Below are 15,089 nucleotides of genomic sequence, written 5' to 3'. Positions count from 1 at the left end.
GAATTGTAGTCCAAAAACAGCTGGAGGCACAAGGTTGGGAAACACTGGTCTAGTGGTTAGAGCGTTGGACTAGGACCTGGGAGGCTGGGGTTCAACTCTGCACTCAGCAGTGAAGCTCACAGGGTGACCTTGGGCCAGTCACTGCCTCTCAGGCTAACCTACCTCACTGGGTTGTTGTGTGGGAATCTACTTTCTCATTGGAGAAGAAAGTGGGATATAAAAGCAGCCATTAAATAGTAGTAGCCATTAAACAGAAGTATTCAGAAGGTCCCATATTCAGTTGGCAGCATCAATTATTATTAATAATAATAAAATATAATAATAACTTTTTATTATTTATATGCCACACATCTGACTGGGTTGCTCCAGCCTCACTGGGCGGCCCCCAACAGAATAGTAAAAACACAAGAAAACATCTAACATTAAATATCTCCCTCTGCATTCAGATGTCATCTAAAAGTTCTTTATTTCCTTGTTGAAAGGAGCAGGCTTCAGAGTCAGACCTTGTCTGCCTAAGACAAGGCCTGCAACTGTTGCTGGCTTTTGTTCCTTCTTAGGCCAGCGGGGATATTCCAAATTTTTATTTATAGGCAGTGACCGCTCTAGGTACGTCCGATATGTGTTGTGACCGTGCACAAGCGCATTGCTCTGTACCTGAAAAATCACAAAAAGGGGGGTGGGTGGGTGGAACTGGGTGTTTGCAGGCTTTTTCAATGGCGTTTCGAATATATGCAATTCCACTTAAACACGCAATGCCTTGGAACGTAACCCCCAGGTAAATTGAGAGTTGCCTGTATTAAATTTGTATAGCACCCTTGATTTGTAGATCTCAGGGTGGCTCAAAACAGATAAAAACACAAAAGGCATAATAAGAACGCAAACCCAAAAGAGACCCCCCCCCCCACAGACTAATGAATGTTTTCTGGGAAAGTTCCACAAAATGGCCGCCGCCGTGGGTGTTGCGTAATTCTAAAGGCCTGCTGCATCTAAAAGAGCAGAAAAAGAAACAGCAACACAATATAGTATTTCCCCATCTCACATCGGTAGGCAAAAAGGCACCTACATCAGCCACCACCCAATTCATTCCCTGAGAGAAGCTCTTTGCATCTCTTCTTTGTTCAAAAAGGGAGTGATGGTGTGTGCCCCATTGTGGCATTCTGGGAGCATTCGTAGGAGAAGCCAAAGCAAACAGGCTCTCACATACGGCGTAGTTTGGAGGGGATTATTTGCTGAGACCTTTAGCACGCACCACATGGGAGGTGATTGCAGGGATATGGGCCCCTGTGTCTCCTGTGTCGGCAACCCCTGGCCTAGGTTCCCGGAGAGCTGCTGCCAGTCAGAGTAGGCAGTATTGGACTGTTTTGAAAAGAAGCATCCTGGGGTATAAGACAACTTCCAATGTTGTGAGGCACTAGGGTGGTGGCACTAGGTAGAAGTTGGACATAAAGTTCTATGGACCAGATGTTCCTTCTTAAGAAGCAATTTTAAATAGCTCTGGAAGCTGGGGAAAGTCACAGAAAATTGTGGTTAGATTTGAAGGGGATGGGGGCACAGGATAAAAAAAGGACTCTTGTCCCAGGTAGGCTGCCTGGATTTTGGGCAAGGCTGGCCTGAGATGTGTTGCTGTCTGTGACAGGGCACCGATTGCTCCCCCCCCACCTCCCCCAAGTTAAAGTGCATAATAGGCTTTGCACTGGAGGCAGAAATTGTCCTTCCTGGGCAGTAAAAAAACACACAAAACCACTTTAAAAATTGGGCTGCAGTTTTATTTATTTCCAGTGTAGAGAGAGTCGTTTTCATCATGCGTGGTCCCAGCAGCTTACAAAGCAATCAATAAAGCAATCCGTCAGTCAAAATCAGGCATAGGCAAACTCGGCCCGCCAGATGTTTTGGGAAAACTCCCATCATCCCTGACCGCTGGTCCTGTTAGTTAGGAATGTTGGGAGTTGTAGTCCCAAAATATCTGGAGGGCCGAGTTTGCCTATGCCTGGTCAAAATAGTACAGTGTATGAAACCCAAAAAGCACAGGCTCAGAGCTAAGTTGGCACTGTACTGCTGCAATAGCACAACGCTCAAATTGCATTGTTAATAAGGGTGTTTCTCAGTGTCCTATTTATCAGGCTTTTGTGACCATTTGTGATCGTGATGGTATCAGGGTGGTCATACGTGATCCCACTTTTAGTGCTGTTTGTTCCTGGAAGAGTTTTAGGGCAGTCACACTGCTTCATTTCCAATCAGTGTGTATCCCATATCTTCCTGCAGAAATCCCATAACCTATGATAGGTCTGGTGTTGCGTACAACTGCATCAGAGGGGTGAAGTCGTTAAGTTTTTATTTTACAGTCACCAGCATTTTTTACTCAAGAGAAACCATCAGCAGTTTCTTCTGTGGTCTTTCTAGGTGCAATCTAAACCACTGGTGGTCCGTGGCCTGCGAATTTTAAAACTCACTGGACTAATTATTAATGGAGGCATTAAAATTCTTCAGTACTATTCCTATGTCAGAATGACCCCTAGTAGTCATATTTAGGGCTTATGATTGACATGTCTTGGCTATGTGCTGGAGCTGCTTTGGGCATCCAGCTGAAAGCCTGGACATGACAGCTGACTGCCAAGGTTAAGTTGATGGCCATCTCATTTGTGGGGGGTGGGGGTGGGTTGCAGGCTTTATAATGTACAAATGTGAGCTTGCCCTTCAAGAGAACTCTTTAACTGCCAAGGGGTACTCTTTCTATATATTTTCCACATTCAGAAGCGAAGCAAGGGGTGTGCACCTGAGTTGTGATTGATTTCTCTCTTCCCCCTCCCTCCTCAAAACAAACCTTCACTTAAATGATGCTGTGGTCCTTTCCAAGGAAAAAATGAGAATGATAGGCAAGACTCAACCGATAAACTAAGGTCAGATGAAATAAGATGGCTGTGAGATCAGGGAATGCTGAAAGTCATTTTGGGCCTAGAAAAAGTGACTGAGCAGGTTGAATGCAAGGCCTGTAAGCTGCACACCTTTTGTACGTAGCTTGTATAGTTAGCACCGACCCCCCCCCTTTTGGGTTAAGAATTTAGATTTTATTCTGCGGTTCTACATAGTCTTCAATATTTATAACTGTTAAGCCCGAAGCTTTGAAATTCTGAAAAGGTACGCGTCATGCTAGTTAATGCAGTGGCGCATTAAGGTTTTTGAATTAATGAGTTTTCCATTCCCCCCTTTCCTTTCCCGATCAGCCTATTTCAGTAGCTGAATTCAAGCGTCTTCCAGTTTTGAATGCCACCTTGTCTACTAAAGGAAAGGCCACAGCCCCTGTGAATGTTGCTGCCATTTACATCGGATGAAAACTCTTTTCAGCGAGTATTATTAATAATAATAATAATAATAATAATGTAATAGCAGCTCTGTTGGATCACACTAAAGCAGGGGTAGGCAACCTAAGGCCCGGGGGCTGGATGCGGCCCAATCGCCTTCTCAATCCAGCCCGCGGACGGTCTGGGAATCAGCGTGTTTTTACATGAATAGAATGTGTGCTTTTATTTAAAATGCTTCTCTGGGTTATTTGTGGGGCATAGGAATTCGTTCATTTCCTCCCCCAAAATCTAGTCTGGCCCCCCACAAGGTCTGAGGGACAGTGGACCGGCCCCCTGCTGAAAAAGTTTGCTGACCCCCGTACTAATACATACCATTTCCCACAGTGACCAGCCAGAAGACTTGGGAAGGCAACAAGCAGGACATAGTTGCATGGTGGAACTCCTATAGTATGTAGTGAAGGCCACAGACTTTGATCTCTTTAAAGGAAGGCTAGATTAATTTCATGGATGATAATGTTTTCAATGGCCACTAGCTAAGACAGTTGTGTACTTCCGCCAATGTGAGAGGTGGCATTTGTCACTGAATATCAGTTTTTAGGGAAGGTTGTTGGGGAGAATGCTGTTCCTTGCAGGTTTCCTGTTAGGGCATCTGGTTGGTCACTGTGAGGACAGGAATCTGAACTAGCTAGCTAGGACCTTGGCTTGATCCAGCAGGAGTCTTCTTCTTTTAGGAGCACAAGAGCATTCTCCTATGTTCTCCAGTGGCGGATGGTTCAGAGACCTGCTGCTATGGCCTGGTACACAATGCTTTCTTCTTCTTCTGGTGGAACGTGCCGGAACCCAGTTCTGGCATCTTTTCTTGGCCCCTGCCTTGCGCTGCCGCCACCTTCGCCATCCTCCCTGCCTTGAGTGTTCGTGCCCCGGAGCATGGTGGGGAGTGATGGTGCTGCCAGCGGCGTAAAGCGCGGCAGGAGATCCGACGTTGCTAGGTTGCCCATGCACACGTCAAAAGCAAAGCAAAAGTATCGCTGCCGGATTAGGTTCCTGCAACCCTGCGTAGCACCAACAGGTGTTCTTTGCCAAAGAAGGCAACAAGATGGAGTTGCAGAATAATCGATGCTGAAAGAGTGAAAGTTTTACCAATCAGAAACTGCGAGGGGTGGGTGGGGGCTCTTTCAGGAAGAGCATCAGGAGCCAATCAAGAAAGGAAGCTGTCGGCCAGTAGGCTAAAGTAAGGCAAGTGTGAGCAGCACCATATCAGCGTACTGTGTTGATCATCCTTTTTGTGATGCACAGATTTGAGGGGGGAAACAATCTCCCTATAAGATGGTATAGCCCAGCATCTAGTCATGTGATTTTGGTTTCAAGATGGCGGCGACGTTGGCGACTATGGCGGTGAGCTCTGGCACTTCTTTTTCCGGAAAACGCTATTAGTACACATTTAAAATAGTAGTAGTAGTGATAATTATGATGATGATGATGATAATAATATAATATTTATACCCCGCCCACCTGGCTGAGTTTCCCCAGCTACTCTGGGCGGCTTACAGCATGTAAAAAATGACTTCATAAAACACTATAAAAGTCAGATAGTTGTTTATTTCCTTGACATCTGATGGGGGGGGGGCGTTCCACAGGGCGGGCACCACAACCGAGAAGGCCCTCAGCCTGCACTCCAGATGGAGCTGGTAGATAGCTGCCCCGGACACATAACTGACCTGCTCCCCCATGGAGAGCTGTGAGTCCAAAATGACTCCAGGCTGCATACCTGCTCCTTCAGGGGTACAGTTGCCCCATTCAGGACCAGGGAGTCCTCAACACCTACCCACCCCCTGTCTCCCCAAAACAGTACTTCTGTCTTGTCAGGATTCAACCACAATCTGTTAGATGCCATCCATCCTCCAGCCGACTCCAGGCACTCACACAGGGCCTTCACTGGTTCCGATTTGAAAGAGAGGTAGAGCTGGGTATCATCCGCATACTGATGAACACCCGGCCAAAACCCCCTGATGATCTCTCCCAGTGGCTGCATGTAGATGTTGAAAAGCATGGGGGAGAGGACAGAACCCTGAGGCATCTCACTAACCCCCCCCCCAACACCACAGTAAATTAATCAAAAGGAAACCGACATTTTTGCCTCTCTTTGTCTCTGGCTCCCCCTACTGTTGAACTTCTGCCCAATCAGTCTCAATAGGCACCTGCTTCCATGGCAGGTAAGTGCACCTCAGTGTAAGCTTGGGGAAGGGCAAATTTGACATAGGGCATCCACTTTCAGCAGTGACCTCACATTGTCGTTCAGCCCTTTGCCAGCTATAACTGAAGCAGCTGTGAGGGATGAGGAAGACACTGGTGCTGGAATGGGGGCAGTGTTTGTAAGAGCATCCATACAGATGAAAGCACAACTTCTGGGTTGATTGATGCTGGCATCAGTATTAAGTAAAACCCCTAGTCTCTTGCTAACAAAAACATTGATGTAGGGATGGAGAATTGGGTATTAAAGTGGAAAAATAAGGGCCTCAGAAATATCCAGGCTTGTGGAAGATGGGATGCTGTCACAAGTGCTTGCGTTCAGAGTTACGATTTCCAGTGGCTTTGGTACATCTTACTGCTTCCACTTAAATTCCCATTGTTCATGTGCTGCCTTAGCACCCTGTCACTTTGTATTATCGAGAGCATTATAGGTCAAGACCAGCCATCTTGTATGCTGAAAATTCCGTGTTAGAATAGCTAGTCCCACGACATGTTTTTTATATTTTAAGTTCTGGCGATTAATGGATTTGGTGTAGGTTTTCATTCAGTCATCATTTGGTGGGGGGTGGGGGGAACCTTAAAAAACCCCAAAAACATTTGCCCTGTTGCAAATCTCCAATAAACTATGTTCCATTCATTGCGAAGCTGAAATCTGCAACCCTACTCCAGCCGCAGGAACCAGTATCCTGATTGTGTAGCACTGAGAACTGGCACCCCTTGCATTGGCACTGGAGAGGTGGCGCTGACTTGTGCTGCTAGTGGATGTGTTGTTTGAAAACCTTTGTTTTCCTTTGGGGAGCTTTGCTACCACTATTTACTATTTACAGGTAGGTAGCCGTGTTGGTCTGCCGTAGTCGAAACAAAAAATAAAATAAAATAAAATAAATTCCTTCCAGTAGCACCTTAGAGACCAACTAAGTTTGTTCTTGGTATGAGCTTTTGTGTGCATGCACGCTTCTTCAGATACACTGAAACAGAAGTCACCAGACCCTTATATATAGTGAGAATGTGGGGAGGGGTATTACTCAGAAGGGTGTTGCGAATGGGTGATTGGCTGATAGGTGTGGGAAACCTGTTGACGATTGTTAACAACTGCAGTTAGTCTTACAGGAAAAAGCAAGGGGTGAGATGGCTAAAAATAGCTTTATCTTGTATTGTATAATGAGATAAGAATCCAATGTCTCTATTCAGACCAGGTCTCTCCATGGTTTTAATTCAGCAACTTCTCTTTCCAGTCTATTTCTGAAATTCTTTTGTAATAAGATAGCTACTTTTTACTATGTTAGTTGCTTTTCTTAAAAACTAACTCAAAGTGACTTACGTTAAAATCAGTTAAAAACAACAATGAAAACTTTTTTTAAAAAAAAGTCAAATGAAGGACTGAAAACACAGTTAAACCAAAAGGCAGGGCTACAAGTCCTGCCCTGCTAAAAGAGGCCACAATGCCATCCTTCAAATTAAGGGCTAAGAGGCTGGGTGAAAAGAAAAGCCTTTGCCTGGCACCTGAGACTGGACAAAGATGGCTCCAGGTGTGCCTCCCCATGGAGAGTTTTCACAAGCAGGAAACCACCTCTGAAAAATCCCCTTTTTTTGTTGCCATCCTCCAAACCTCCCATGAAGGGTGCACATGAGGAGGGGCCTCCACAGGGTCTGGGTTGGTTCATGTGGGGAGACGCTGTCCTTGCTTCATAGGTAAAAACCAGTGCCAGAATTGGTGTTAATATGTTCCGACTCTCCTGCCTCAGTCCATAATATGTCAGCTGCAGTTTCCATACTGTCTTCAAAGGCAGCTCAACAATGTAAATGCCTTGCAGTAGTCCAGCCTAGAAGTTACCAGAGCATAGACAGCAGAGGTTAGGCTTCTTCTGTCCACATAGGGCAGGGGTCAGCAAACCTTTGCAGCAGGGGACCGGTCCACTGTCCCTCAGACCTTGGGGGGGCGGACTATATTTTGAGAAAAAAATGAACAAATTCCTGTGCCCCACAAATTACCCAGAGATGTGTTTTAAATAAAAAGCACATATTCTATTCATGTAAAAACACTAGGCAGGCCCCTCAAATAACCCAGAGATGCATTTAAAAATAAAAGGACACATTCTACTCATGTAAAAACGTGGTGATTCACAGACTGTCCGCGGGCCGGATTGAGAAGGCGATTGGGCCGGATCCGGCCCCTGGGCTTTAGTTTGCCTACCCATGATGTAGGGGCACAGCTGGAGCCACAAATCGGAGCCACTGAGGTCACTTGGATCCTACAAGCTAAGTACCTGCTCCTTCGGGAGGAGTGTAACCCCATCTTGAACAGGCTGCCTCCCATCCATCTGGTCTAGGGAGCCATCAGCGCCTCAGTCTTGTCTGGATTAAGCTTTTGTTTATTGGCTCTTCAACTTCTTCCACAGCAACTTCTTGCAGTGAGGTGGTTGTTTCAGAGCCGCAAAGTCTTCCAGCTTTTGGATGAGAAATCGTTAAGGATAATAGAAATGCTCCATATACTGGGATGCTCCCTGTTTTTCATTGTGTGCAGTTGTTGTGACCATCTCTTCTATAGAATAATAAAAATTGTAACACATGTTTAAGAAATGTGAGCGTTATAGCTGTGTCATTTGTAAGATCCCTCTCCTCGCTTTTGAAATATGTGTGATGTATATATGTGAAATATGTACATATTTATGTGTCTCTGTGGTTTCCTTTGTATGGGTTCAGTCCCCCCCCCCTTTTGCTGGCATTGGCTCACAACCTTTTCTGAGGTCATTTCATAGCTTTAAGTCAGGGAAGACCTTTTGAAATCCCTGAATTCCTTTAAAGCCTAACGTGTTATTGTGGGAGTATATTTAGTACAAATGTGCCAATTATTTTTAGTGTTAAATTGTGTTTCCCTCCCAGTAATTCCTCTGAAGGGACAAGCTGGCATTCCTTTTGTTAATTTGATGTTATTTTTGTGGTTAGTGCTTAATAGCTAGCTATTGATACCAGCAAGCAAGCAGGCAAGAAGAAAAAAATAGCCTGAAGAGTCGCTTGGAAATCGCCAGAGCACGATTTCTGTTCTCATCCTGAAGCAAAGTTCTTAACCTGAAGCACTATTTCTGGGTTAGCGGAGTCTGTAACCTGAAGCGTATGTAACCTGAAGTGTATGTAACCTGAGGTACCACTGTAATAATGATTGATTGCATGTAATTTCATCGTCCTTTTATGACAGTTGAAAATCACCTCAGTCTGCCTAATGGTAGGACCGGCCCTGTGGTGCACCTTGGAGCTCAGTGTGTGACTGAGGGACCAAACCTGGTCCAGTGAGCATCTCCAGTTGCCATTTACAACTTGCTGCATCCTTCTCCATCACTTAACAGGAGTGCCTCATTTCATATCACTTCCAATTTGTATGCCACCTTTCTATATTACTATGCACAGGCTGGAACTTGTCTGTGACCGAATTAATAAATTCATTCATTCATTACTATGCACAAGGCAGTTTACAGCAACAAAGAACACACATCTTATAATAATCTGATCCAATATAAAAAGTCACCATAAAACATAACTTTAAAATGTAACCACTATATCAAACAAAGCAATCTTAAATAATCTATTAGAATATAATAGTACGCAATAAAATCTACAGTGGTACCTTGATAGTTGAATGCCTTAGTTGTTGAACAAATTGGCACCCGAAAGTTGCAAGTGAGTGTTATGTTTTGTGAACATTTTTTGGCAGCCGAACATCCGACGCAGCTTCCATGACTTCAACTTGGCTGCAGGAAGCTCCTGCAGCCTATTGGAAGCCGCGCCTTGGTTTTCGAACCATTTTTGGGAGCCGAACGGACTCCTGGAATGGATTAAATTTGAGAACCAAGGTACAAGTGTACTCTCAAAGCATCGGCAAATAAACAGAAATCACTCTTTACAATTACAATAAGTAACTACTAAACGATTGATAAAAACAACTGCAAGTCACAACACATAAAATGCCACAGTACATACAGAACCATGTAGAAGGATCAAATTGCGAGACAAAAGACACACAACTTGTAAAACTTTTTTTAAAATAAAGGTTTCTTTGAGTTTATGAAATAAGAGTGAGACTGTATTTTGTCTTCCCACCTGACAGAGCTCGACAGAGTGCTGGAGTTGAATATGTTGAAAGATACAGACAACTGGAGTCCGATGAACTCGATGCATCAGACAGCAGTTGGCCTCCCTGTGAACCAGGTAAAAAAAAAAGTCTCCTTAACTTTAAAGGCACCTTAGGCAGCCATGCGTAAATTGTGAGAAGGCATTGTGAGATGCTGCATTTGGTAGAGGCTGGATTAACATCATGTATGTGAACTTAAAGTGGTGTTTAGCTGGAGTGTGTTTGTGTATATGTGCAACACTTGTGCACAAGAGTCAACAGGAGGAACTGAGCGCATATTTTCCTAGACTGAAAATGCACGATGTTCTCAGAGGTTGCTGGATTGCATTCTGCATCGTCCCTGGCTATTAACCATGTTAGCTGGGGCTGGTGGAAGTCTGGATAGCTCAGTTAGTTAGAGCATGGTGCTGATAACGCCAAGGTTGCAGGTTCAATCTCTGTATAGGACAGCTTCACATTCCTGCATTGCAGGGGGTTGGACTAGATGATCCTCGGGGTCCCTTCAAACGCTATGATTCTGTGATAAAGTCTGGTCCCAACAACACCTGGAGCACATCAGATTGGCTATCCTTTCCCTACTGTTAAGTGCAGGCATCCCCAAACTCGGCCCTCCAGATGTTTTGGGACTACAACTCCCATCAACCCTATCTAACAGGACCAGTGGTCAGGGATGATGGGAATTGTGGTCCCAAAACATCTGGAGGGCTGAGTTTGGGGGTGCCTGGTTAAGTGTCTTCAACAGTAATTTGGGGACAGGCAGAGTGCAGTTCTCCTTCATTGTTTGCCACCCAACTATCTTGCATTCTGTCCAAGCATCACGTCTGCAGAAGGCCAGTTTTCTCTGGACCATGCTTTGCCACCAGCTGACCCATCACCATTGAAACTGTTATGAGGGTTTTCCTTGGGCCAAAGGAAGGGATTTAGCATCAGTTTTGGAAGCGTAGGAGGAATGATTCTCCCTTCATCTCAAGTCCATTGGAATTCTCCTGATCCCGCTCCTGAAGCAATCACAGTTGCTTATCTTTGGCCTGGAGGAGGAAGTTATATGCTTTCCAGGGTCCACAGAACCTTTGGGACAGTTGGTTCAGTCCACAGAATCTTGAGGGCAGTTGGTTTGGTCTCCCCTTTTGTATTTCTGCTAACGCAAGAAGATTCTATGTTAGAAACGCCCCTTCCCTTCCTGAACCCTCAACTTCATCCATAATAACTTCACCCACAGCGGCAAACTTAGCAGAACTTGACAAGAGGTCTCAGCCCCTACCCTGAGCAAAGGTTTGGGGGCTCACCGGCTTAACCCCCGCCTTCTTATAATGCTACCCACTTTCCTGTGTCACAGTTCACAAGAGGGTGAGCGATTCTGTGTGAAGAAGAAAAAAGTGTTCCATGGCAACCATTTGTGCTGTGGAGAAATTTATATTGGACGCCAATATTAAGCCCGTAAAGACCCAGTGTCAACATTTCTTCTATAGATCCTACTTAGAGCTAGGAAACAGCATGAAATTCAGGATTCTGGGTGTCACCAACAAACTTCTAGGCACCTAGCAATGATTCTCTTTGGATTTTTCCAATGCTGCCAGAACCATTTTCTCCTAGCGGCTTAAAATATCTTCCAGCATTGGTCAAATCATGCAGAGCTGTTGATGTTTCCATACTGACATCTCTGAATTTGCCAGAGGGTGGGTAGCCAGCAAGAATTGTACTGTTGTGACAGAATGCTGTAGTGTACATGAGTTTTCCCAAGGATTATATTTAGAAGAATCCTGGCCAGAAAACCTTATTAAAAGGAGGAGAAGTGTATTACTGCGCATTAGGGGCACAATCTAGCTGAAGTTAATCACCTTTAAATGCCATTGACCTTGGTGGAAGGGGGCTGATTGTTAAGACTAGTTGCATTTATATAAAGCTTTGGAATTACAGAATCATAAAATGGTAGCATTGGGAGGGACCCTAATGGTCATCTAGTCCAACCCTCTGCAATGCAGGAATCTCAAAGCCTACATGGCAGATGGCCACCCAACCCGGGCAACAGCACAGTGGCCCAAGTTGCACATTCATGTCAGCAGTGAAATGCAGGAAGTCTTTAAAGGTAAAGGACCCCTGATAGTTCAGTCCAGTCGCGAACGACTCTGGGGTTGCGGCTCTCATCTCGCTTTACTGGCCAAGGGAGCTGACGTTTGTCTGCAGACAGTTTTTTCGGGTCATGTGGCCAGCATGGCTAAGCCGCTTCTAGCGAAACCAGAGCAGCGCACGGAAACGCTGTCTACCTTCCCGACAGAGCGGTACCTATTTATCTACTTGCACTTGGACGTGCTTTCGAATTTATAGGTTGGCAGGAGCTGGGACCGAGCAACGGGAGCTCACTCCGTCACGGGGATTCGAACCACCAACCTTCTGATCGGCAAGCCCTAGGCTCAGTATTTCCTGTTAACATCCTGTAACAGTCCGGTGTGTGCCCTCAGCTTTCTCATCTCAGCAGAGAGAAGTGGTTTACTTCCTAGTGAGTTGTTGCCAACTCCCAATTTCTCTTTCTGTCTTTGAAGCTATGGAGAATCCCAGACATGGGACTATTACTGGTTGAGGGAGAGATTTTTTTTTAGTAAGCCTTCAGGTATTCCCATAAGCAAGGACTTGCTCTGAGGTTCCTTAGAAGCTTAGCTGCATGGACAATTGGTGAATGGTGTGAACATGACCACTCTCTGATTCTGTGAGTTTTATTCTTCCTTTGCTGTGTTTCACAAGAGAGAGGTTACCAGAGCATGGACAAAAGAAAAAAGTTAGGCTATCCCTGTTGGGCCACCAGCCGAATCTGATGGACGTATGGTTGAAGTATTAAACTGAAGTGTGGTTGTGGTTGTCCAAGCTGGGCTGTCGCACCCTTCTCAGTTAGGGACCAGACTGCTGCATTCCGGCTGATTCCAGACAGGTATTCCGCTCCTAGTGTGGCTCTTCTGTTGTAAACTGCAAGTGGAGTTTCAGTTCAGTTTGTGCACGATCAATATTGTACGTCATTTCATCCACATCAGGGTGTTATGTAGCGTCTGTGGATGGGGCTATTTGAGGCTCAGCAAATATTCATTATAATACTTGCAGAGGAAAGCCATTTTAGGACTCAGTTTTTTGGTTTTTCAAATATTACTATTGTTGTTTTTATTTACATTCCTATTCTTACGCTTCCTCCCAGAGGAGCAGCAAAGCCAAAACGTTAAATCAATAATATTTAAAAATAAAAACACGTTTCAAACATTTAAAAACAATGAAACCATCTAAGAACATGAGAACAAGTGAAAACATTTAATCAGTTAGTCACTTACCCTCACAGCTAATAGTTTCAAGTTGCCAAGAACAATATATATATACAAAATATGAACATTTGGCCATCAAATACCTGGGTAAACAGGATTTTTTTTAAGTTAACCTAAATCAAGTGGGTCTTTTTTTCTCCCCCATGTAATTTTGGGAAATAGGATTGCGAGAGGTGCTGTAAAAATACTTAGAAGTCTGCAGCTGATTCCGCTGCCAAATCTTGTTTGTATTCTCTAATAATTTACACATTGTATCAGCAAGGGCAAAGGATCTTGCTTGTGTGCCTGTCTGTGTGCTTTCAAAAAGTCCAGATTTTTGCCACCAGAAAAAAACAGATCTTTCAAGAAGCCATGAATAATGCAAACTCTGCAAATATGAGGAAATCCAGTTAATCCTCAATTCAAAGCGTGGATTTTTTGGGGAAGAATACTCTTTGTGGGGGCGGGGGCAGAGGAGGAGAACTATTCAGAAGATGTATAGAACAGAAATGAATCCAGATTATTTATAGCCAGCTATAAACAGGAGTAAGCAAAGTGCTTTTTTCAGAAAAGTGGCTTCAGATGCAAGAGCATCTTTTTAATAACTGCAGAGGCAACATAGTTCATGTAACTAAGCCAGGTCTTGGCATACAAAACAGCATACAAAAATGCATTATTTCAATAGCATCTGCTTTGCAAAAAAATAAATTGTATATTAGGTAAACTTGCATATAAGCCTGTGTATATTGGGAGAAATTTGCTTTAAAAGCTGATGGATTTTCAAAAGGACTTTTATTTATTCCAAACTGATGTGGAGAACTGAATTTAAGGTTGGAAAAAATGAGAAACTGACAAATTCGCATTTGACTTGACATGTGTTTTCTGAACCTTTTTGACTGTGTCTCTAGCTCCACTCCAACCACCCCAGCGTGAATCCAGTCCTGCAACTTGCATGCAAGTCAGCAATTACAAATATCCTGATCTGCCTGTATCAAGATACAGAGAAGAGGTAAATGATGCTGCATCTTGGCTTTATAAAGTTACGCTGTGTTTTCTTTCTCCCACCCCCAAGCTACTGTCTGCTTGGTTTTCACTTGTGCTAAAACAGGTATTGGAAAGGGTTTTCTTGCCTTTGATATTTGTAATTCATCAATAGCTTCCTCCCATGTATATCTGTCTCAAGCTTCTCTGTTGATGCATGTGGACTAGATTAATGGACCAAGGAGCTGTTTTTTTGGCCTATTCTGAATGAGCATCACAATGCCACTTAAGGAACGGGTTCACAACTTGAGCACTATTAACCCCCCCTTACTTTGGATCATCAGATAGTTTCTACCATTGCATCAAGTCCTTTTCATCCATTAAATCTTAGTGTGCCGGCTGCATCCTTTCTTGGGTAAAGAGGATCTCACTGTCGTCATCTGTGCTTTGGTAATACTCAGCAAGAACGTGGGGTGGCAGTGTCCCCAGAGCTTTATTTTCATTTTGGACAGTGTCAGGGAAGAAGTTATGGCAACTGAAGATGCTGGGATTGAATCGCAGAACCCTACAGTAGAGTTGGAAGTGTGGAGGGTCATGTAGTCCAAACTCAGCTTTCGAAATTTGCCAGGCGGAATTCAGCCACTTGTGACCAAGTGAAGATGCCTGCGTGCCAGGATGGATCCTTTGATCTCACCTGTTTTCACACACACAACACCACATCCTGTAGAATTCCACCCCTGATATTTCATCTGCACAATCGGAATCAATTTCAGGAACCAAAAACTGGAATGGAAAAATACAACTTTTTTTTTAAAAAAATTTAATTCAAAATTATAACAAGACATATTATCCAAAAACATATCATCCTTGTTTCCCCCCTCCCATTTTTCCTCCCTCCCCCCTCCCACACAAAACCACCCCACCCCACCCCCCAACTTCCCTCAGTTCCAGTCTTTGGTTTTTCTAAGAATGCTGTTTTCTGCATGTTACAAAGTTGTACAGATCCTCAAACTATTTAACTGATTATTATCAATAAAAAGTTTGTGAATGTTTATTCAAAACCTGCCAAGGAGTCCAGTTCGCTTTGTTGCGTCTTCAGATACTTTGTAAAGGGTTCCCATTCATCCTTAAAGTCACAGTTATCCTTGTCCC

The 15,089-nt window shown here is 44.2% G+C and overlaps 1 protein-coding gene across 1 annotated transcript in view; it reads left to right on the top strand.

The window, feature by feature from the left end:
* The window catches only part of TDRD9 (tudor domain containing 9), an 86,976-nt gene that overhangs the window by 10,961 nt on the left and 60,926 nt on the right, over positions 1-15,089 (top strand). The window contains exons 2-3 of the mRNA XM_081877093.1: positions 9,652-9,752; positions 13,865-13,965. Coding sequence (XP_081733219.1) covers positions 9,652-9,752; positions 13,865-13,965 — 202 coding nt within the window. The remainder of the gene's footprint in view (positions 1-9,651; positions 9,753-13,864; positions 13,966-15,089) is intronic.

The sequence above is a fragment of the Podarcis erhardii genome, assembly GCF_964252035.2.
Source record: "Podarcis erhardii genome assembly, chromosome: 1".
NCBI lineage: Eukaryota > Metazoa > Chordata > Lepidosauria > Squamata > Lacertidae > Podarcis > Podarcis erhardii.
Note: the sequence above shows the minus strand (reverse complement) of the source record. Positions and strands in the feature narration are given on the sequence as shown.